Source organism: Amblyomma maculatum, chromosome 3 (assembly GCF_055883805.1).
Source record: "Amblyomma maculatum isolate TAMU_Amacu chromosome 3, ASM5588380v1, whole genome shotgun sequence".
NCBI classification, from domain to species: Eukaryota; Metazoa; Arthropoda; class Arachnida; order Ixodida; family Ixodidae; genus Amblyomma; species Amblyomma maculatum.
The window spans coordinates 6135001-6156130 of NC_139346.1; the positions used below are offsets into that span (position 1 = coordinate 6135001).

Sequence of the window (21130 nt, forward strand, 5' to 3'; positions counted from 1 at the left end):
GGCCTAACATGCGGAACAGTTGGTACAGTCGAACATCGTTATAATATACAATGCTTAAAGGGTATAATTTTTCATGCAAAGGAGAGAACAAAAAAAAAAAAGAACTTTAGCAAATACTAATGAAGAATTGAGGTCACTGCTTCAAAAATTCTTCAGGTTGCTGAGAGCATTTTTAGCTTGAAACACATGGGAAGGTAAAAATCATTCTAGTCAGTTGAAAAAATGAACATTTAAACTCCTTTGCACGTCTGGTATAGGAGTTGGTTTATTGGGATCATGCAAATGTAATGAAGGATTCATTTGGATGATAGAGGTTAAAGAGGAACTTTATTCTTGCTAGTCTCTTTCGAGATACTAAAGATCCAATGTCATTTTTTCCTATCAACTGTTATAGTGAATCTTGCATCTTTATCTTGCTTTGTATAGTAGACTTCACAGGACTAATGAATTATCAGAGGTGCAGTGCTTGAGCCTATGTCTCAGTTGGCATAAGTTAAAGGGACACTAAAGAGAAAAATGAAGTGGGCTTGCATCGATAGAATGCCAGCTCCTGGTTACAAAACAGCCACTCTTACTGAAAACAGCTGTTATAAGGAAGTAAAGAGGATCCTCTCCAGCTGCTTTCCCTTTTTTCGTATTTTCTCAAGTTTTCTTAACCTTCATCACTGGCAGAACGTCTGACTGCTTTTCCCTACTGCTAATCTCATTATTGTCCTGAATACTTTGGCTACTGTACAGATCAGATTAGAACACTTTGGCTACTTTGACTATCTTGTCTATATTTGTGATGACATTACCTGCCTTGTCCCTTAGCGCATACATCTGATTTTTGCCTATGTCCAATTTCTTCTTCACCGGTTTAAGACTTCCTCTGTTCTTTACGGCACGCTCATTTTTCTCCATGTTGTGCTTCCTTATGTTGGAAATATTGGCAAAAACAGTCAAAGGGTTAAGCTTAATTACAATGCCTGCCACCCTCTCGTTAATGCTATAGAATTCCTCTATATTACCAGCTTGACAAGGAAACCTACTCCTAGTTCTCTCCCCTCCGGTAAACGTTGATAACACAGTACATGCACGCCCGTCCTTCAGTACAGTATATGCCTCAATCAGCCTCCTCACCTCACTAAGCCCTTTGACATCCCATTTAATGCCCTCTAGTTCCTCTGAAAGCACTGCTAAACTAGCCTCACTAGCTAGGATTCTAGAATTAAACGTCGGCACGGTCAGTTTTCAATGGCGGCCTGTCCGGAGCCGGAGATTCTTAGCACTCCCCGCTGCATCACGGGTCTGACCACCACCGTGGTCAGTTGTTCTGCAACCGCTGATGACTGAGGGCCAAGGTTTTATAGGTAATCATGGGAGGTTGCGGCCAGTCACTGCACCAGGGTGGCCAACTCCTGTTCTGGGGAGGGAGTTCGTTGCCGGAGGTGTTCACCGGCATCAGGTCACACCCCAAACCTGTTTATGCAATTTCGTTGATACGCAGATTCTTTTTATTGCGATAGCAATACTGCACCAGTTTTGGCCCGTTGCGTCGTTCTGGGAAGGGCCATGTTTGACCTTGAACAGCCGCGAAGAAGAAGAATGCTCGGTTCAGCAGCATTGAACCCTTTTCATTTATATGTGGGCTGGTAGCTTATGCTCTTGGGTCATACTCTTAAAGGATGAGCTTAAGTGTCCCCAACAAGGTAGCACCTTGCACCGATAAAGCGTGATAGGGGAATAATGTAGCAGGCAAAAGAACCTTCCACCGTTGCTATCGCAATTCAACTAGGGTTAACCAGAGTTCAACCACAACTAATTTTTTCTTTTTAATCCGGTGGAGAACTGTACGGCACCGGAATTTGAACCACGGTCCTCTTGCATGCGAGGCAGATGTACCGCTGTAGAATATGCGTTCTTGCAAATAATGTCTGCAGCTCCACTAGTGCACTTAGTCTGGCAGATTATTTTGCAAAATTTAACTAGGTGGGTGATGACGATGCTTTTCCCCCCAGGCAGGTGTCTGTGCACAAGTATGGCAAGGCGCCCCCCTTCAAGTACAATGGGCACCTCAACTGCACCTTCCCCTACATCCAGATGCCCCTGGACTACATCATCCCTGAGGTGCTCAAGAATGCTGTGCGGTTAGTTGTCATGGTCTCCCTTGGTTCCACGCTTCCGTTATGCACAACATTTAAAGCCTTGAATAGTTATGTTACACAACAGCGAATAAAATTATTGACGCAAAATTTATACTTTTTCCTCCTCGATGGGGTAAAATTTCCGCCCTCAAGTTGCCTTTGTTAATTTAAAAAAGGTAGCTTGACTCGGGATATTTATTCTGGTTATGCTCGTGTTAAAGGCACATGAAGTTTCTAAATATTTTCATTGGTGTGCTGGAGACCACAAAAAAGGATGATAAAAGCTCTCGAAACGGCTACATTGCACCTCATTGTTATATACAGTAAAACCTCATATGTTTCTAAAAAATGTGGGAAAAAAAATGTATTATCTAGGGAAGCGTATGATCCGAACTGCCTGATTATGCAAAATTTAACTGCTGAATCAGCTACAATGACATTTAGAATTGAGACTTTCACTGCATAATAGACCTTCAGTATGGACACTTCCTTTTTTCCCCCCTCTCACAAACTTCACTCCTTATCTGCATTGCCCTAAGCGTGGAAGAGATTTAGTAACTAATTCAGTTTGCAGAAGGTAATGACGAACCAAAATTGCTTCCTTGGTTGTTCCCGGATTCTTCACCCCCTTACACCGTTGGCATGCGGAGAAGCCATCGCAATGGCTTGTAGTTGCCGCATTTTTGCTTATGCTGCTTCCCCTAGACCCGGGCCGCCCGTATGCAAGCTTATCGAACATTTCACACCTATGCCCCTAAAGCACCGCAAAGAAGCCACCGTGTTGCTCCTCATGAAGTCATGTTTCTGTGGGAACGGGCGCCTGTACAGGGGATTTCTTTGATGCTTGCATTGCACCTGGACACTGCAGGAAAGCAACTGTAGCGGGTAGCGCCGTTCATCAGTTTTTCATGTCTTGAGCGCTCGTTAGCACATGTCCAGTTGATCGCAAGACATATGCGGCCACAATTTGTAGAAATTTTGAACATAGTATCTGGGACATGATGTTATCCAAGACCGTACTAACCGGGGAAAAACAACTCTGTGGGGGATGTTCTGTGATTCTGAGCGTATGAAACAGGAAATCGTATGAACTGGGAACGTATCAATGAGGTTCTACTGTAATTTCTCAAAGCTAAAGAAATCTCCCATCAGCAGGTAGAACGAGAGGAAGAAGATGGCTTACACAGTATGAAGGAGCACTGAACAAGGGTAGAGAGGGGGAGCCAACAAGTGGACTTGTCTTCGTCTGGGCAGAGCAATCATCACTGGCAGGACACGCTTTCACTTCCAAAGAAGAAAAGCTGGGAAGGGGGAGTAAGAAGAAATTAGGTAGAAGAAAGTGCCCTCCCCAGCTTTTGGGGAGGCACTTCTACCTACTTTCTTCTCACTCCCCCTTCCCGTCTTCGGAAGCATCACGCACCAGTAGCAGACATCCTTCTTTTCTTTGCATCACCCTTTTCCCAGCCTATAGACAGAAGGTGAAAGCAGACATTCATGCAAGGAACAATGCTTAGCATCTCTGTCGATCCAGCACCTGTGTGTTTGCTGTAAGCAAATTTGTTTTCCAAGGACGTCAGCTCTATTTGAAACTGTGATTTAAATTGTGATGGTCTTGCACCATTAAATCCCATCTTCATCAAATTATGATGGCCACGTCTTTGTTCATCCTAAGTGAGTGTTATAAGTGCAGCCGTTGTTAGTGGGCTCAGCTGTATCTGATTTTAAACTGGAAATGTGCTCGCCCCTGTGTCCAGAAAAGAAAGAGAGCCTGAAATAAAAGGGGTGGTCCTAGACATGTACTATATTCATAAAAAGGGTGGTCCCAGACGTCATACTATTCATCACTTATTGGTTGGTTCTCAAGTTAGCTTACATTCTTTCTAAAAACTGTTGCAGCACAACACTGTCACGGCCGCTCGATGGAAGCGCACTAGGTGCGGCCTGCTACGTCGCCCGAAACTGGCGGGAGGCGCCTACTTCCAGTCGCCACCGTTCGGGGACAGCCGCGCGCCGAGAGCAGCGGCTGGCTGCGCTTTGAGGGAGGCGTCGGCGTGGTAGAAGCCTTTTATTTTAAGGATATAAGAGCTCCGCTTCACACAGTTTGGCAAAAAGAATTAGTATATACTGTCATGTCTAGTGCGACCATGTCAGCACTTAGCACTTGCTCGGCAAGGAGGTATACTGGAGTGTACCCCGAAAAACTTATAGTGGCGGTGGTTCAATCGATTGGAGAGCTCGCATTACCATGATGTTGCATTCGGATCCAGTTGTTCGTCACATTAAAATGTGACCCGGCTGTGACCAATTCGAAGCTGTTCAGCTGCCATGGTAGCCTAATGAATAACCACTTAATTAACTATGTCGCGAGTTCCGTGTGTCATTTTGATACCATTTACTCATTTCTGCATACAGCTTTTATACACAAATTGACGTCAACCTGTTCTAAGCTGCCAGCACTATCCAATAAAAAAATGTCTTACTATGAGCAACCTGTGTGAAAATGCGACATGTAACCAACCTTTCTATCTCATTGTGACAAATTTTACAGTGGAAATATGAAGATGCTTATTAGGTTAAATCTAGATGATAACCTGGGATCTTCTACTTAGTTGGAGACATTAAACTTTGTACGCCAGAACGCTATCCGTCATGGCTTCCCGCATTTTGCATGACCGGACAAAGTAAGCGCGCTTGATAGAGCCGGTCTGCCTGAAGGTGCTACGTATATGCGCCGAAAGTTTTTATTACTATTTTTATTGGCTGCTTGCAAACCCATACAATTTTGCTGGTTCGCAATTTTCATTGAAAGAACGCGCATTGAGTGTTGCTGTTGTGAAACTTAGCTGTGATCACAAGAATGCTCACGCGTCAGAGCGCAACTGCAGCCGAGATTCAGTGAGCAGCCGAGTACGCTTATTTAATGGCCACACAAAAAAAAAAGAAAATTATCAATCGCAGACGGAAAACCTTTCTTGAGAGAGGTTTATGCCATAGCCATAAACATCGCTCCATTGTTGAGTTGACATTTCCAGCCCAGCTCGCTATCAGTGGGGGCAGCAACTTAACAATATCTTGCATAGCGCCTTAGCTTGGGCACGATCATTGTTTTTATATATTAGCTGCAGGTACTGTGTACAGTGAGAAAAAAATGATGAAACCAAAAGTTTACACAGCTTACTACTTCACCGGACCTCTTCAGACTTCATCATCCTGTTAATGAAGGTGCTCGTAAGCTGACAAAGCTTGATTACTTCCTTTGCGGGGTACATCAAGCCTCCATTGTCCTTGGTTTTCATTAACCTGTAACTGGTCCAGTTGACTATATTTCCTGCAACAGGCTCTTGCTCGACTGACATGTCGCTTCAAAACCATTACCAAATATTGCATAAATTAAGCAACAACCTGGTAGTGATAAACAAAACTTGGGGTTCTTAAGTCTCCTTGAGGAGCCTCGTTAGAGTGCCCGCACTTTGCTACCTGCTTATTCACCGTATCCCGTAATTGCTGCCTCTGTCGCATATCATTAGAATGCAACCTTAAGCCACCGCATTATATGAAATAGCACCCTACACATAGCTATATAAAGCGCCTCTTTACCGAAGCCGTACGAACATGCCCTTTAGGAGTATAGTGTGCCGACTTGGGATCTAAGGGTCCCGCTTTCAATAATTCCCCTTTCACCCTTACATCTTATTGACTCTCTCTGGTTTGGCAGCTCCTGCCACATTCAACATGTCATGTGTTCTCATAGCGCCAAAGGTGTCTGGCTATATCACCAACTAAAGTGCCTCTTACCAGAGAGGTTTTTTTTCGACTTTCCACCGAAAGAGCGGGCGCCGGATTTTCTATGGAACGTGGCTTTTCATTTTATCGCATCGGCTCAAACAGTCTCAACAGTGTAAACAAATGTTGTATGCACAGGCTCCTTTACTTGCAAGACCACTCAGACTAGCGAGGCAAAATTTAGAACAAATTGCATGCTTATATAAAAAAAGAACCTTCGTAGCTTTTTCTGATATGTCCTCGCAACATAACCTGCGAGAAAAACTTCTGGTGCTACCTAATCGTGTTCATCTGCTTCACAACACATCGTTAAAAATTCTAGTTCACTGGCCAGCTCCCTGGTAACTAAATAGGTTAAACAATGTGTCGGGAGCACAGGAAAAGAGGACGACACAACTAGCGCGGTTGTGCCGCCTTCTCCTGTGTTCCCGTCACGTTGTTTGCGCGGTTAACCGATAATTAATCACCAACAAGTCAGTCCAATCTGCTTTCCCTTGTAGCAAATTCAATGGCAGCCGACAGGGCATTATGCTTCAGCATCTGGACTTTCTAACCTGAGCGCCACTTTCATTTCAGAGGAAGAGAGTGCATTTCCACTCCTCGCTGCTGTATTTGCCTGAAGCGAGCTCAGCGGATAAAATTAGAGGGTCTCCAGATGTCTCTTAAGCGCAGGACGGCGAAAGCCTACCCTTCTCCTATCATTTGCCTCTCATCGTTTGCCACAGTACGTCATTTCAAGACGTCGTTTGATATACTGGTCGTCTCTCAGTCATGATGAGTCTGCCTGCGTAGTCATTGTAGCCCTTATCACTCATAACTAAGCAGGTTACTCATTTAGAATCAGCAGTTGTCATTACATGTCGTCGCTTCACATATTGGTCATTTCGTAGTCATTAACAGTAATGATGAGTCATGCCTAGCTATTATAGTCATTACCATAAATCGTAAGCACTTTTAGTAACTTCTAATCAATTGCGGTCATTACATGTCGTAGTTTGTTATACTGGTCATTACAAATCATTTTAGTCATTATTAACCATTATTAGTCATTAGCGTTAGTCATTACCGCTATCAATGTCTATTTTTAACTTGTACTGATTGCCTATAACCATCAATCATATTCATTTTTAATCTCCCTCCTTGCACGTCCGCTTTTGCAACGGGCACACCAGTGCACAGATGCGATGCACAGACAACAGGCAAAGCTTCTGCGCATAGAGTTTTGCTCCATGAGCCTAGAACGGCTTTCGCCTTAAAAAACAAACGCATCCAGTCTCAACGTTAATGTGCTTGCACACGCGCAGACAAAAAAGTTCGCGTTTACTACGAAGACGCGAGGCGAACGCGCCCAGAAAGGAAGCAAACCGCGCGCTCAGAGCCGGCGACCCCGGCGGCGACGTGTCCCCGAACAGTGGCGCCCTCAGCAGAAATAGCGGGCGCAACTGTAAACTCCCCAAGGACGCGCTTGCTCATTGACGGCGGCGCGACGCAGCAGGCCGCACCCAGTGCGCTTCCATCGAGCGGCCGTGACACTGTGCACCAGCACATTTGGTATTAGATGTTATTTTCTGTGCATTATGTACTGTTTTGGATTTGAAGTGTTCTTGCTACATATACCTCTATCATTGCCAGTGCTGTATTTCATTTCTCGTGTATGTGTTCACATGCCCCATCCTCTCATTTAGTACTCTCGCACAGGAGCCCAGGTATTGTCAATAAATAAATAAATCCAACTTTGGGATATAACAAATGAATGGCTCCTCGTGGGTGCTTTGCCTAACGAGTTTTCTCCTTCAAACATAGTAAGTTTGCTGTGTTTACAGCTCGGTTAATTTTTCTCAGGTGATCACTCGTGATGTGGGAGTGAATGAGAATGCAGCTACCAGAATCAATGCATTAATTTCTGGCAATTATTAAAAAAGAAAAATTCCTTGCATACTATGTGGGCCTTTTACAACAAAATTTAATACAGCCACTTTGTCCTAGAAGGGTGTAATTATGGAGAGGGGCCTTAAGGTTAACCATTTCACCGGTGTTTGTGTGTTTATCAGAGCATTTGTGTGGTGCTGAGCCCATGAGTGTAAAAATGAGGCCCATGCGTCTTGTACAGGGCAACAGTTGAGAATCACATGGACAGCCCCGAGTCCAGCCTTCCCCCAGTCACCGTGACCATTGCCAACAACGATATTGACTTCATCATCAGGTACGCCTGGGCTGCCATCATCCGGTGGGCATTTGTTGCTCAGCATTCAGCGTCTCAAGTGGGTGCACTGCAGGTGGTGCTCTCACGGAGTAAGTGTAGAACGATCAAATAGACACAAACAATAAAGACAAAGCGCTGTGCTGACAATTTACACCACCACCTGTGTGTATGGGAATGTATAATTGTTAGAGGCGTGATGAGGACACTTCCGTCTTTTCTTACAGATGATAAAGCAGAACATCCTTGTCTAGGCTCTGTGGTGAGACTGATCAAAGATGTCCTGTTAATGTCAGTGTAGTGCTTTGTCTTTAATTTGTTTGTCTCTATTCTTGTACTGACGCCACTCTAGCTATGTACAACCAGTGTTAGTATCAGCTGACTGCAGGCCTCTCTCCCACTTTCCTGTGCAGCTGTGCTTTGCTCGGTTGCAGTCACCTGAATGGCGTGCTGGTGGCTCAAAGGGCAAAAATCACTCGAGTTCTCTGAGGAGAAGCAAGGCCGTTTACGACAACTTCTTATGACTGTGGAGCCCAGCATTTCCCATGTAGAGGAACATAATCCTCGCCACCTAGTTATTGCTTTTCTCTTAGCATATGATACATGACATTTATTCATTATCTTGGGAGTATTTCCAACTCAGCTGCAAGTTTTCAGTAAAGGGAAAAAAGTTTTTTTTCATTAGGACAATTTTGGTAGGCGTATTCTGTTACAAGAAGCTTCTGCAGATGACACCCGCTGCATCAACTGCAAAAGGGAGCTGATATGGAGAGAAAAATGCACCAGACAGCCAGTCTGCCCAAGATGCTACATATGCTCTAGCCTACTCAGACAGCCAGTCTGCCCAAGATGCTACATATGCTCTAGCCTACTAGGCTTTGTTACAATTAACCACCGCCATGTGCGACGGCCGACGCGGCCGCAGTGTAGCATCAGGCAGGGCAGTGAGCGTTTCGGCCATTTCGGCGCCGTCGGGCCGGCCACCCAAAGCTTCCTCCCTTGGGCGTGTCTCGGCACGCCAAAGTCACACGTGCCTAGTGTGTGTGTAAATGCTGGCCAAGCCCGGCGCTCGAGAGGGAGAGCGTCGCCCTCGCCCATCTGCAGGAGGTGGAGGAGATTCTGTCGCGCCGCCAACGATTGAGTCATCTCGTCTTGTTCGGACTTACGGGCTCTCCCTTTCCCTCCGAACTGACAAGCATATAAAAAGCAGCGGCAGACTCCGCTGAAACAAACTACTTGAGGCGTCGCAGAAACGACGCTAGACACCAGCTGTGTGAGCGTGTCAGTATTCTCTCCGGGCCAGCTTCTCTGCCTGTTCTTTCATGATGTTGCCTTAAATGTTTGTTCTGTTAGAAGACGCCTCGTCTTTGCTGGGATCGTTGATGCCGTCCGCCGAGCCATGGAGCCGCCAAGCCAACGCTACCGATAGGGCTGCGACCCAAATCTAACAACTGGCGTCAGCGGTGGGATGAGCCACGCGAGCCCCAGACCTAAAGCTTCCTCCCTTCATTGCCGCTGTCGCCAAGTATTGCTCCCCAGTTGCTTCACGCAATTCATGTTGTGGATGCTTCCTATAAAAAGCACCACAGGATCCTTTTGTGCGTGTAGGAACTGGGGACTTGATTGCTTGTGTTTTAGAAAGTATTCTTTGAACACATGGACCAGAGACAAGAAGTATGACCCCTTTGAGGGCACCACAAACTGCACAGCCTACCATATACTATACCATACCATATACTGCATACCTTATGTATAGACCAACACCGTGTTTACAAATAAAGGGGGGCACTCGTGGGTGCCGCAGCAGAGTGGTGGCTGCTATAGCAATATATGGAAATGAATGTTTTCAAATCGTCATCACTACAAAGTTTGAACATCGGATTAGAGGTCAGCACGAAGTACAGTCGAACCTGGTTATATCGAACCCCGATATATCGAATTTTGGTTATATCAAACTCGCTGAATATCCCCTTGAAAATCCCATGTAAAAGTATAGGAAAGCCGCGTCATATATCGAACTTAATTTCACCGGTCGTTCGATATATCGAACTCCGCACCACGCACTGGAAAGTGTGCCTTCCCCAAAGACGATCGCACCACCCTTGGCCGTTTGCCGCGTGACGTTTTCAAGCCACGTGTGGAAGGAATGAGGGGCACAGTTCGGCGGTGGCTGGTCTGGGCAGCGCCGTGCCCATTCCCCAAAGGCGCCTCAGCCTGACTATACCCACTTTTGTCGCCTTTTAGTGCGAAGCAGCCATGAGCATCATAGAGCAGATAGCTGCGGAAATCGGTGACAACCTGCGCTGCCGAAATGCATGTCCTGAGCTGCTTTGCTGATGTTTTGCACCGTCGATTCTGGCTCGGACGTGCATACACATGAGATAAAATACGCGTGCATGTTACGCTTTGGCACTTACGAAATGATGTGCGTAAGGACTTCAAAAAAAGAAAAGAACACCACACTATCCTTTTTGTTAATCTCAATCCTTAAGATTCGCGGACGAATACAGTCGAACCCGGATATATCGAACTCGAAGGGGATCGCGAAATAGTTCGATATATCGATAATTCGATATACAGAAATTGTCTTGCGACGGCACTTACGATGCGAAAAAACGATATCGTATTTGTCGCGTAATCAACCCACTCACATAATGAACCCACCCTCCACTTTTGCACCAAGAATTTGAAAAAAAAAAAAAATATGCGTTAAGGCCAGCTCGCTCACATGCAAGCGATTGAGCGATCTCGGCGACGAGCGGCAGCGACAGAGCGAAAAATTTCAAGCTTGTTGGATCCCTCTCGCTGCTGGAGCCACCGCCGCAGCTCAAAACAAGATTTGTGTGTCGCCGCGGCAGAAATCGCGAGCGTTTTCGCTTGCATGTCGATGGCGCGCATCACTCCGTTTGGGTCGTCTCATCCACAGCTCATTTCTTGGCAGCGTGCCCAGATGCTGCGCAGCGATAACGTGGGGACGCGTTTATCTTTTGATAGCTCCTGCGGTGGCAGGGAGCGAACTTGGCAGAGTGCCCGTGATGGCTTGCTTGCACAAGCCTGGTTCGATTTATCACGCCGCGCTTGGGGCGGGCGTCATGACCGTAGCAGCTGACCGCATCCTTTCGTTGATTCATACATGCAAGAATAAACGACTCCCGCCCCCCCCCCCCCCCCCCCCCAAAAAAAAATGCCGCTTTTTAACGTCCGAATAGCACAACCGTAAGAAAGGATGACTCGCAAATAAATAAATAAATAAAAACAGAGAGCTGCCGCTTTTTAACGTCCGCAGGCACCATAGCTATGCCATAGCCACGTCAGCCGCCGTGCGCAGAGGGTTCGCAACACACGCTGGCGAAAGCGTCCGACGCCTGTCTGAAAACTGGCTGAGCTGGCTTAGCACATGCGTAGCTAGCGCGTGCTAAAAGAGAGAGATAGCTCGGCAAAAGAATGGGCACACCCACGCACATAGCTTGCAAACGTCATGTGTTGGCGCGCCAGAAACGATAACTGCAGCGCGCGCCTTTGGGGAATGGGCACGGCGCTGCCCAGACCAGCCACCGCCGAACTGTGCCCCTCATTCCTTCCACACGTGGCTTGAAAACGTCACGCGGCAAACGGCCAAGGGTGGTGCGATCGTCTTTGGAGAAGGCACACTTTCCAGTGCGTGGTGCGGAGTTCGATATATCGAACGACCGGTGAAATTAAGTTCGATATATGACGCGGCTTTCCTATACTTTTACATGGGATTTTCAAGGGGATATTCGGCGAGTTTGATATAACCAAAATTCGATATATCGGGGTTCGATATAACCAGGTTCGACTGTACTTCGTGCTGACCTCTAATCCGATGTTCAAACTTTGTAGTGATCATCAGTCCGTGCTCTCGCCGATGATATGTGTATACATTCCGTTCGTTATGCACCACTAGCGATGCCTCTCACCGGCCATCATGAAAGTGCTCCTGGCTAAAAACGACAACATGTTTGCACATGTGCAACTCGCATGCTCGTCTGCCAGCATCTACGCAGAGCCAATGTTATCGCGTCAATTTCGCGAGGAGACCGGCCGCCGTTGGTCAAACCGCAGAATACCAAAGCTACTGACACCGGAGACTGACCCCGGCGGTGCGAGGGAAGAAAGGGGTCTAGTAGAAAGCCATACTCGGCAGGAGTGCATGCTAATTTGCGCTGAATGGGACATGGATATGAAGGAAAGGGCTCTTCCGCGACGGCGACTGGTGGGTATGGACAGCAGCCTGCCCACCTGCAGACATGAGCTCACGAACGACCCGAGTTGTTCGGACTGCTGGCGCACACAATTCCGAGAGGTCAAGTAACTGAAGAAACCGGCGGCCAAGGAAGACACGAGACAAAGTTGAAAGCTATGCAAACGCAGACAGGACGGGAAAGGCAGAAACCGATGAACACGTGGGTGACACTCGATGAAATAGGCGCGCCAACCGGAAGTCTGAGAACCGAGCGTCACCCGATGACGCTTCATGGGCGGGGCGGAGTTCCCAAGCTGTTTTCTTTGTTTTTTTTCTGGTGTGTCCAAGTGTTGAGTTGAGGGGAGGAGAGAAGGAGCACCATTTTTAATTACTGATATCTCCAGTGTTAATGAAGCTAGCTGAAAAATCCTATCTCTCGACCGATTTGCTTTACCCCATTTTAGGCATTTCATAACCCCTTTAAAGGCCCACTGTTCACCCTCCGGTCAAAAATATTTTCTTCCCTGGTGACTGTGAGACTTCGCCCCTAGAACGCAAGGCCGCAAAATGTTTTTGAAAAAAGTAACTAATAACGCAGTTACAGCCACCGCAATCACTCGATTCTGTCATGCTTCTCTCCTTCCGTTCCCTCGCAAAGGTTTTTCACTCTCCTGCCCAAGGTCGTCTAGCCTCCGCAAGACAAATTCCTCTTCCTCCTCCGCGTTTGGCGGGAGGTGGGGCGTGGCACTCCGCGAGCGCGAAAAAAAAAAAACTGCCGAGGGAGCGCGCGTCGCTAAATTCAGTCTGGCCGTGGCAAGGGAAAAGCGCGCAGCGAGCGTTAGACACCCATCCTTCTCCCGTCAGTCAGCGAGACGGACCAATGGACGTCGTTCGCGGTATGTACGTCATTGCTGTGGCCCGTCGGGCCAGCGCAGGAAACGGGGAAGCTGGCTTCCCGAAGGAGAGCATGAGAGAGCTTTGAATTGTATTTTCGATGCTTTGCGGCATGCGTGTCACTGTAGCATTTTGCACAGACTATCTCCGGTACCTGATCGAAACACTGGGCTCCTTTGCTTAAAAGAGCCTTCCCTGGACACTGGCCCTTTAAGAGGAGTGTACTTTTTTCTGGTGCTGCCTTTTATTTATCGAGTGTTATTAGTTTGTACTGCACATATCTTTTCTGCATCAGGAAAGCCTTGCTTCCCTAAATACGAACAGCTGAGCATACAGTGGCCATTGGGGGGTGCTTACAGATGGAACATGATTATGTGAGCCTTCGAAATATTTTATGGCACATTGAAGCATCTCAGAGACACACAAGAAAGGTGGATTGCGCTTTCGTCGTTGTTAAGTGCAAAGCCTCATTGCACGGCTCATTAGCACGCCTAGTTTAGTGTTCATTTGAAAAGAATGACACTCAGACAGACAGGATCTATCTCAAAGGAACATGCACCCCAGCAAGTATTGTCGAGCTAGTTTAACAGGCAGATCTTGAGGTCAGCTGTGATCAACATTGTTTGCAAATGTTACAGGGTTCATCTGAGGTGGTGTTGTTGAGAGCAGTTGTTGAATGGCTCAGGATCTCTGACCGAGGCGGGGGCATTGCACACGAGCATCTGGGCCAGATCATGCAGTACCACTTCTCAACGGCTGGTGCCCGCGAGGGCCAGTACGATGGGGGTCTTCTGGGCACCATGATGAACAGCCCTGCCGATGGACCTGCTGGAGGACCGATGCATGGGTATGCACTTCCCACTCTTCTCAAAGAAGTCCAGACTAAGGCCAAACACTCACATTTTGTGATAAATTATTAAAATAACTTAATCTGCTACCAGAGGTGAGCACAACTGCAAGTTCTAAGGCAGAGTTCATGTTTTCTGCCCAAGACATATCTTCCTAGCATCCTTGTGGTGCGCTCCTGAGCCATGTGGGTAATTCTGAGGAACTCCAAGGGACAGTGTTGCTATCTGATGTCAGCAAACGATCTACTCTCGATGATCCCCTTTGCTCTAAACTGGGTCAAGAAAGAATTTTTCTGGACATGCATGGGAGCAGTGGGGGAGCTTTGGAATGAATTTTGCTGTCACCCACTGCTGCATGGGTGCTGCTGAGTTGGGTGGGTCAGCAAAGCATCAAGTCTTTCATCTTGGCCTCAGGAAGTTGGTGGTCGTCCATGCTCAGGCACCCATTTTCACCAAGTTTTGAAGGCTCCACGCAGTCAAACTATGGGGAAAAAATGCTGCACTTGAAACTTTCTAAAGCTGCTGAGTGATTAATTTTGTGTGCACCCAGGTTGCCTTGCTTATATGTATTAGATGTTTGTCTATATTGCGTAAGGATGTGTGTTGCTGTACAGTCGAGCCCACTTATAACGGCCCCACTTAAGATGAACTTTCGCTTATAACGAACGAGACCGGAGCGACCGCCAAAATATACATTACTTCAATGGCACAAGATCGCACGTATAACGAACGTCCATGAGCGCTGCCGATCGGTTACAGCGAACGGACGGGGTAAACCCGGCGTCTCGATACGAGATAACGATGGGCTCCCATCCCTTTTGGTCTGTTTTCGCAATTCTCCTCGCAAGCGAGCTACCCTTTGCTCGCCGACACGCGCTGCCTACGAGTGTCGGCGCGTGGTGTGGCCTCCAAGGCCACGCTGCCGCCCCTCCTCGCAACTCCGCTCCCCTCTCCTCTCGCCATTCCCTCGTCTTCGCCTGTCTCCACGGCGCCGGCCGCCGGCATAGTCTTCGAAGTTTCGTCGTTTTGTTTCCTGGCTGTTCCATTGAGCGGCCGTGCCAGGGGTGCGGGGCGCCAGGAGGCAGGCCTCTCCATACGCTAGCGGTTGCACTGTTTGCACGGGCGGACTGAATGAGCAGCGGCTGCATTCAGTACGGCGGTGCTGACGGTTCGAGGCCTCCGAGATTTGCGGAGGTAATCTTGGAGGCCATGGGCGGTTGAAAGCAACTACAGTAGGAGCCAACAGGTGGCAGCACTGACGCTCAGGGATGCCTCTCATTGGTCTCCCCGCTGCATACCATGCCCCGCTGTGTGTCCGTTCCATTCCGTTCCATTCCTTAGGCACTTCCTCGCTTGCCTCGCGTGATTGTCGCACGTGCGCACGTGCTCCGTCAGTTGCGGCGCTTTGTTGTCATTTTCATGGGTGTGGCGTGAGCGCTTAGTCTGTCGGGCCTGAGTCGTATAATTCGGGATGGCGGACGGGAATTTCCTGCCTCCAGCGGTCACGAAACGAAAAGCGCTGGACATGGCAACGAAGCGAGCAATTGTGACGGAACTGTCTCAAGGTGCTAAAAATTGCGAGCTGGTGAAGAAGTACAACGTGTCGAAGTCAACCATCTCGACAATTCTGAAGAATAAGGAAAAGATCGCCAGCTCCGACGCCAACACAGCGGACAGAAAGCGCCTGCGGAAGGCCACCTATGCGGACGTAGAGGATGCGCTGCTAAAGTGGTTTGTCGACGCACGGGCTCGCAACATTCCGATAGTGGACCAATGATGCTGGGCAAAGCCAAAGACTTTGCATTCCTACTAGATTTTCCCGACTTCTGCCCAGGCAATGGCTGGCTACATCGGTTCAAAGTGCGGCATGGGATTGTTTTTAAGTCGATTGTCGGTGAGGCGCGTTCGGTAAGTGACCAGGACGTTGCCAATTGGCTTGCAACAAACCGAGCCATTATTGCAAGCTACGCGGAGCAGGATGTGTATAACGCAGATGAAACTGCATTATTTTATCAGATGCTTCCAGACAAGACGCACTCCATGAAAGGGGAGTCATGCGCTGGCGGTAAACACAGTAAAGTGCGCGTTACAGTTCTTCTGTGCACTAATATGAATGGCAGCGACCGGCGCATGCCGTTTGTAATCGGAAAATCCAAGAAGCCACGTTGCTTTCGGAACCATGTACCCGTGCGCTACAGGCACAATACTAAGTCCTGGATGACACGGGATTTATTCGCAGAGTGGCTGGGCGAGTTTGACCGCGACATGCAGAGGCAAAGCAGGCGCGTGCTGCTGTTGCTCGACAATTGCTCAGCGCACCACGTGCAAACGTCTCTGACGGCAGTGACTGCACTTTTCTTGCCGCCCAATACCACTTCTAAAGTGCAGCCTCTTGAATTGGGCACAATACGCTCCTTTAAGGCATCGTATAGGCGCCGCATTGTGCAGCGCTTGCTCATCGCCGTTGACCGTCCGGCCGCTAACTTGCCGCTCCGAGTTTCATTGTATTCAGCCCTTGAGATGGTGAAGGCGGCCTGGGCGGAGGTGACGACCGCTTGCGTGCGAAACTGTTTCCGCAAGGTCGGCGCAGTACCGGACGTCGGGCCTGATGCCTTCGATGATGATGATTCCGGCGGCGATTTGTGGCAGCGCGTCGTCGACTCCGACATGGGAGGCCCTGGCATTGGTTGGCAGGATTTTATTTCTGCGGATGAAGACGCGGATATTGCGGAACCGTGCACGGACGAAGGCATTGTTTCTGAAGTGCGAGCCGAGAGCGACGCGGAAGAATCAGATGAAGATGAAACGTCTGAGCCAGCACCCGTAAGCACATCTGTAGCAATGGGCTATATAGAGGGCCTCAGACAACTTGTCTATGCCAAGGGACTCGGCGAAGAGCACGCTAGTGCTTTAAATAAACTGGAGACCGCCCTCATCACTGCAGAAACAGACGAGCATCACAGACTTTTTTGCTAAGAAATAAATTTCGTGTTTTGACTGCCAACTTTTTTTTTCTCTCTTTTTTAGTTTGTGGTCCAGTTACTACGAACTTCGGGATATAACGAACGGACGCCGCGTGACGCTCAGGTTCGTTATAAGCGGGCTCGACTGTACCTACTTTAATGTTTTCATCTGTAAAGTGTGCCGTTCACCGACTTGATATGTTGTCTGCATCCAGTGTTTATCTTCAGTGCTGTACCACTGTTAATTGGACGCTCTCAAGCCTTGTTTTTGAGGTGTTTCTGTCCACGTCGCTGTCTGTAGATTGTGACATTCAGCAAAAATGGAATGAGAAAAAAAAAATCTGATCATCATTGTTAGTAGATATGCAGTGGTAAAGAATGCAAAGAGGCAGATACAAGGTGGTACGTCATTAGAGAGATTATAATACAGTCAAACCCACTTATAACAATACCGGTTTTAACAATATATCGGTTATAACAATGCGTGGCCGCTGCAGCGTCAGATTTTTCATGTGTTCTATGGTAAAATAAACCTTTAATTACAGTGGTGTCGTATTACGTTATTGGTTATAACAATCAAATGTGGTCACTGAAGTCGACAAAAACGCAGAAATGTGGCGACCACAAAAGCACGCGCGTACGTAGAGATGCCGACAACACCGATGCAGCAGACAAAAAAAAAGAAGAAGAAAACCGGGATAGAGTGCGTCCAGCCAAAGCGTTTGGATGCACCTGGGAAACTTGAATGCTGTGGAGACACAGGGGAGGACGGAGCGCTTCCTCACGAGGAGGGAAGGCGTAAAGCACTGCTAGGCACTGCTGTTCAGAGGGAGAGCTTTGAGCACTCCCCCTCTGCTTCTGCACGGTGGAGCAGTCCATTGTGAGGGTGCCCTGACTGTGGTGTACTGCACTATCCTCCCCTATTTACTTTGTCCAGGCCCCCGCTTCGCTGTTGCACGTTTTGAGGTAGGCGTGCAGCAGCGTTAGTGCACGTATCTTTCTAGCGTGGTTCTCCTAGTGTGCCATCAGCATTCCCACAATCTTGATTTTTCGTGAACAGCAATGGAGGTTTCAGGAAACGCAACACAACCGGCACAGAAGAGGAAGCGAACGGCAATTCCGCTAGAAGTTAAGAAGAATGTTGTACGTGAGCACAAGGACAGCGTAAAAGTGCAACTTGGTGTGCCTGACACAACCGACAATATCGGCAATCGTCCGCAATGCGCTCAAGATTGAGAACAAAAGCGATGCCAGTGCTGCCCATGCAATGGACAAAGGCTGGTGACACAGGCGTACGTAGAGATGCCGACAACACCGATGCTGCAGACAAAAAAGAAAAAAGAAGAAAATCAGGCTAGAGTGCGTCTAGCCAGAGCATTGTTTGGATGCATCTGGGAAACTTGCATGCCTTGGAGACACAGGACCCACACAGACATAGAACAGGCACTCTACAAGTGGTTCTTCGCAGGTTCACTGCATGCCCGTGCAGTGAACCTGCCGATTAGTGGCCCGATTTTAGCGGAGAAGGCCAAGCACTTCACATACCTCCTGGTTGGATTCAACGGTTCAAGGAGGGACATGGAATAGTCTACAAGGCAGTCATGGGTGAGGCAGGATCGCTCGATATAGACGCTAGGCAGAAGTGGCTTGAAGAAACATTGCCCTCCATCCGAGAAGCATGCACGGACCGGGACTTGTACAATGGGGACGAGACTGGGCTGTTTTTTCAGATGCTACCGTCAAAGACGGACGCTGTCAAAGGCGATCCCTGTAAGGGCGGCAAGCAAATCAAATTGCGCATGGCCATTTTCTTGTGTGCCCACATGGACACCAGCAACAAGTGTCCCACCTTCGTCATAAGGAAATCCAAGAATCCCAGCTGTTTTCTTGATACCACGAGGATCCCACTTCGCTACCGTCATAACAGGAAAGCATGGATGACTTGCGAACACTTCCGCGTGTGGCTGGTTGGGTTTGATCATCGGATGCAACGCGAAGGCAGGATCGATGCAATAAAAAGCTGCGCTAACAAGATAAGGACGAAGGAAAGGCAGGACGCACAGAAACACAAAAGCATTTACAAAGACAGGAAGGTGGCATTGGTACTCGACAGTTGCACAGCGCACCAAATATCTCAGTGGAAGTCTTTTTCCTCCCACCTAACACCACTGCAGGCTTTCAGCCTATGAATGCAGGCGTGATTGCTTACTTCAAGGCACTGTATCGCCAACGTGTTGTGAGCAGGCTCGCTTTGAACCTCGACATTTCTGTCCGAGAGCGCTGACCGGCACCAGACTTGATCTCGCTCCTGATGGCAGTGCAGTTCATTTTTGGAGCATGGGCAGAAGTAAGCTCCTCCACCATCATAAACTGCTTCAAGAAAGAGGGCTTCCCTGGAGATGCAGGTGACATGGAAGGTCGCGAAGCTCCTTCCGACACAGTGATGATCGAACTTTGGTTCACAGTGAGCAGTAGTGATGGCAACGCGTCGGGACTTGAGGATTTTTACATGCCGGCGATACAGTCATGACAGGTGAAGAGCTGACAGACAAGGCTATCGTCGCAGCAGTCACTGGCACAGAAGACGATTACAGTAGCGACAACACTCATCCGGAAGCTGTGCAGGCTGTGTCTCACCAGGAGGCTTTGAGAACGATCAACTCCCTGCGGGACTTTGTTTTTGCCAAGAACCTTCCACTGCACTATGTTCAGCAGTTGGGTGCCCCACAGAAAGATGTCGGCCAGATTGCTGTGAAACAAACAATGCTGACGGGTTTCTTCCCGCTACGAAATAAAAAGTGTAAGCTACCTCGTCCTCAATAAATGTGTAATTTATAAGGTTTTAATTGGTTTTTTGGTCTAACCCAGTTATAGCAACGATATTTCCATGGCACTTCAATGTAAGTGGGTTTGACTAGATTCCAGGAAAACGAGTGGTCCCAGCACCTAACCCTGAGGGGCACAAGAGATGACTTTGGTAATTCCTGATTTACTGTTGTTAGTAACAGCATATTGCAAATGTTTGCAAAGAAAACAGCCAATCCATAATAAGTTGACAGGGTCAGTGTGGAGGCAAGGCAGTTAAACACCATTGTGGGATGCTGTCGGAGGCTTTGAAAAGTCAGTTTCTAAAGAACAGTCAAGGTTTAAGTGAAGGACTGTGGTGAAATCGTTTGTCACTGATGTGAACAGTCTGACCTGAAACCATGCCAATTTTCATAACAAAAATAATAATCTTATCAATGTGTAATGCAATCTGCAAGTATATTGTGTGCTATAATAGCTTACGTGGAGTAATTTTAACAATTATTCTTTCCCATTCTGTAGAAGGGCTCAGACCTCTCCAAACGTGGTGATTCAGTGGTGATGAGGCAGATGATCAAAAAAAAAAACCTTTTCATTAATATCCAACAGCAGACTAATTTAGGGTCGACATTCTCAACAGGATCTTACTTATCAACTAAGTTTCAGTTAAGGCTTTAGAATTATGTTGCAAGGACAGACCCTTTTACTGGACTGCTGAAGCAGGCCTTTTCTTGCACCTTTGTACCTTTTGGAAACAAAGAAGTTAGGGTTTTCATCTTCTAACCCTTGAATTTAAAAGTAGCCACAGCCACTGAGGGTTGAGCACTACCGCTAGTCCAGGGCCTGTCAAAAATGCAAAACGAGGAGGTGCAAATGAAGAAAACATCCACAACATTCTCATATTCTTACCCTGTCCATGGCTGCGCCAGCATGGGCGCAGTCATGGCTGTGGGGCACATTTAGACGGGTGTCATTTTTCCCAGTGGCTGTTGTAATAGGGAGTCAGTGCGTTTTCCCCGCTTAATTGCGGCTGACAGTCCAAACTGCCGACCCCACCCAGTGATCGCGCGTGCTACCAAGTGCGACCACTGTGGGCCGTACTCTTCAGGCCAAAGGAACAATGCGTGCTGACAACAAACAGGCATTTATTGCTGCATTAACAACAACGCCAACTAGCAATAAAAAACGGTAAAGAATCTAGGTCGTCCAACTCACCAGCAAGGCTACGGGCAAATGTTCGCCCACACTAGGGCAGGGGATAAGCTCCGAGGCCGGGCAGGACGAGCACGCAGGACCAGTACCACAAG

At 47.9% G+C, this 21130-nt stretch overlaps 1 protein-coding gene across 3 annotated transcripts in view; it reads left to right on the top strand.

Moving 5' to 3' along the window:
* LOC146194153 (branched-chain alpha-ketoacid dehydrogenase kinase-like) overlaps positions 1-21130 on the top strand; it is an 84346-nt gene that overhangs the window by 53859 nt on the left and 9357 nt on the right. For all 3 annotated transcript variants that reach the window (XM_084597264.1, XM_084597265.1, XM_084597266.1), the window contains 3 exons: positions 2001-2129; positions 8020-8112; positions 13893-14054. In XM_084597264.1, the coding sequence (XP_084453390.1) occupies positions 2001-2129; positions 8020-8112; positions 13893-14054 (384 nt within the window). The remainder of the gene's footprint in view (positions 1-2000; positions 2130-8019; positions 8113-13892; positions 14055-21130) is intronic.